This window comes from Brachypodium distachyon, chromosome 3, assembly GCF_000005505.3.
Source record: "Brachypodium distachyon strain Bd21 chromosome 3, Brachypodium_distachyon_v3.0, whole genome shotgun sequence".
NCBI classification, from domain to species: Eukaryota; Viridiplantae; Streptophyta; class Magnoliopsida; order Poales; family Poaceae; genus Brachypodium; species Brachypodium distachyon.
In genome coordinates, this window is record NC_016133.3 from 34,562,216 (window position 1) to 34,565,354 (window position 3,139).

The following is a 3,139-nucleotide window of genomic DNA, read 5'->3' on the forward strand; positions in this document are numbered from 1 at the left end:
ATTATCTCTTGTCGGGGTTAGAAATTGAAATTTTACAAAGCCTGCTAAAAGAAAATTCTCCAATGCAAAGAGGCACCAGCCAGACTTCCCCGCCCCAGAGAGTTTCCAGGACACCGGTGAGGCGGTGACAATCGCTAACCGAAGGAGGTGGGGTTGGTTTGTCGGCGTATGTATAAACACAGCTCGTACGCCCCCTGCACCCACAGGAACGGAGCCGATAACACAGCAGGTGTACACACCCAGAGAAGCAATCATCGAGCAAAATAGAGCACTCCGCCGATATTTAGGACACACGAGACTGGCCGGATAGTAGGACAAAAGCAAAACCGGTGGCGGCCCGACCACGGATTCCACATTCCCCAGCCGCTATTTATATAAACACTCTCCCCCGCCATTCCACCGTCCTTGGCTCCTTGCTCATCATCCCTCTCACACTCTCTCGAGCTCAGCTCACTAAGAAACAGAGCATTTGGCTTCTTCGAGGAAAGCAGAGCAGTTCGGCCTTCTTGATCGATCGAAATCGATGGACACGTGGGCGATGGCGTCCCCGTCGTCAGCCGGGCCGAGCCCGCCGGCGCCAGAGCCGGAGCCGGAGCGTGGGCAATGGGGCGGGTGCGGGTCGGTGGCGTGCAGGGTGGCGTGCGCGGTGGCGACGTGCGTGCTGGCGGCGGTGGGGTCGGCGGCGGGGGCGGTGGCAGGCGCGGCGATCGGGCTGGCGACGGAGAGCGGCGTGGTGCGCGGCGCCGGCGTCGGGGCCATCTCCGGCGCCGTCTTCTCCATCGAGGTCGCCGAGTCGTCGCGGCAGCTCTGGCGCGCCACCGGTTCCCCCGCCTGGACCGTCCTCTACGTGGTACGCACACTACTTCTGCCTGCATTTTAACTCCGCGTGCTCTCCTCCGTTAGTTTCTTGCACCAAGAAATTGAGATCGGGACGCGATCGATGGATCGTCTGGAACTCGAGTAGGAACCGGGAAATCCAGAGCATTCTGTTGCCATGTTTGTGCAAGCACGATGTGGATACACCAATTAGGTGCGCCCCGTGGTTTCCATGGCCAGAGTATAGTTTGTTGCTACTGCCATTTTCTTCCGGTCGGTCGCCGTTAAGGAAAAAAAAATACAGTACGGAGTAACAATTTTCTGAAGATGTTGTGACCAATCGCTTGCATTTGGCACCGAATTACGTTGGTTTGGTTTGTAAAACTTATGTGCATACTGTAATGTGCGTGCAGGTGGACATCATCTTCAGCCTGCTGAGCGGGAGGCTGGTCCGGGAGAAGGTGGGCCCGGCGGTGCAGAATGCCGTGCAGAGTCAGGTGGCCCCTCCACCTCACCTCGAAAATCATGGCCTGCCATGCTTCATTAAATCATTCATATTTAAGAAGCCTCTTTACAATACAAGGCGCAAGTGATCAACCACTCCAATTTTATCAATCGACCTAGTATATAGAGTAGTAGTGCATGTCAGCTGAGTGTCAGTGATGGTTCATGCATTGCCCAGAAGCTACTGTTCTTTTCAGTTCAGGCGCAAGAATTTCTTGGGAAAGAGTTGATATAAAAAAGAAGAAAGTACAAGCGTTCTGTTTAATACCATGGGTAGTTATGAAGGTGCTATCCTAGTGCTAACCGTGTTGATCACTCACCAAGTCACAGTTTAGAGTGAGGTGAGGCCATGCATCACCAGCAAGCATTAACAAATCAATTAATCAAGGAAGCTTTCATGCATCAATAGCGACATGGTTCACTTACCCTGGTTTTAGTACTCCCCTTTTTATACTCCAAGTTGATCAGATCAATGCCGCTCCATCTTTATCAGCTAAAAAGACTAAGCAAGAAAATCACTGTCAATGTGACAGCAGCATTTCACCGCGTGATTGATTGATACGGTTGCTTACTTTCAATTTTCTGTTCTTTCTGCCTGCCTGCAGATAAGCGCCATCAACGCGCCGTTCGCGGAGCAGAGCGACCTGTTCGAGACGGGCAGCGGGGCGAGAGGGGGCCTGCCGGCGAGCGCGCTCCGGCGGCTCCCGGAGATCAGGATCGACGAGGACACCGCCGTGGACGCGGGCGGCGAGGCACTGTGCTGCTCGGTGTGCCTGCAGGACCTGCAGGTGGGGGAGCCCGCGCGGCGGCTGCCCGTCTGCCGCCACGTCTTCCACGCGCCCTGCATCGACCGCTGGCTCGCCCGCCACGCCTCCTGCCCGCTCTGCCGCCGGGACATCTGAGCCGTCGGTACGTTGGTTGGTCGATCTCATTCCGTCATGCGTGTAATTGACGATGGCCGTGCGATGGCGGCGGCGGGTGGCACCTGGTGCCCGCAAGGGAACCGGTGAGAATGGGGATTTGTGGATAGGGAATTAAGAATTGTAGTGCTCCTACGTTCAGATTTTCTTGACTCTGCGTCAATCGATGCACACAATCATTTTTATTGCAAAGTTATAAAAAGTAGGTGTTACAAGTCACCGACAAATGATCGTGGATACAAAAATAAGCCACCTAAAAACATCAATCATGACGAATTTATAATTGAAGGCGTCTAGTACACCGCCAGTCAGCCTGGTTGAAGATATCACGAGATACCGTCTCCAGCCGGTTGCATCAAATATCCATAAGTCCCCGCAGGTGCACGGGGAGCAGGAAAGCCCAAAGACGGATCCAGTGCGTAGCTTTGAAGATAACCTACAAAAGGTTGTAAACTCTGGATCGATTAAAATCCACATCATTCCTACAATTCCAGATAGCCCAACAGAAAGCCGAAACTCCCATCCGCATATGAGCTTTAAGTTTTTTCTCTACCCCATTAAGCCAGTTACCAAACAAATTAGTAATTGATGTCGGGGGTGGAAAATTAAAAGTAATAAAAATGATGCGCCAAATAATACGAGCAAGATGGCAGGAGAGAAAAAGATGTTGAATGCTCTCATCAGCATCACAGAAGCAACATTTTAAATTCCCTTGCCAATTCCGCTTCGCAAGATTGTCTTTAGTTAAAATAACCTGCCGATCTAGGAACCACATAAATTTTTTGACTTTGGAGGGAATCTTTAACTTCCAAATATATTTTCGACGAAAAACCGTTTGCCCATCCATAAAGTCCGCGTACATAGACTTTACAGAAAAGACGCCCGAGGGAGTAAGACTC

General features: G+C 51.9%; 1 protein-coding gene across 1 annotated transcript; it reads left to right on the forward strand.

Moving 5' to 3' along the window:
• Positions 1-343: 343 nt before the first annotated feature.
• Positions 344-2,459, forward strand: LOC100840933 (NEP1-interacting protein-like 1). Its single transcript, XM_003571985.4, has 3 exons — positions 344-850; positions 1,230-1,313; positions 1,926-2,459. Exons 1-3 carry the CDS (start codon positions 524-526, stop codon positions 2,220-2,222), a joined length of 708 nt encoding a protein of 235 aa, XP_003572033.2. The 5' UTR covers positions 344-523; the 3' UTR covers positions 2,223-2,459.
• Positions 2,460-3,139: the final 680 nt, after the last annotated feature.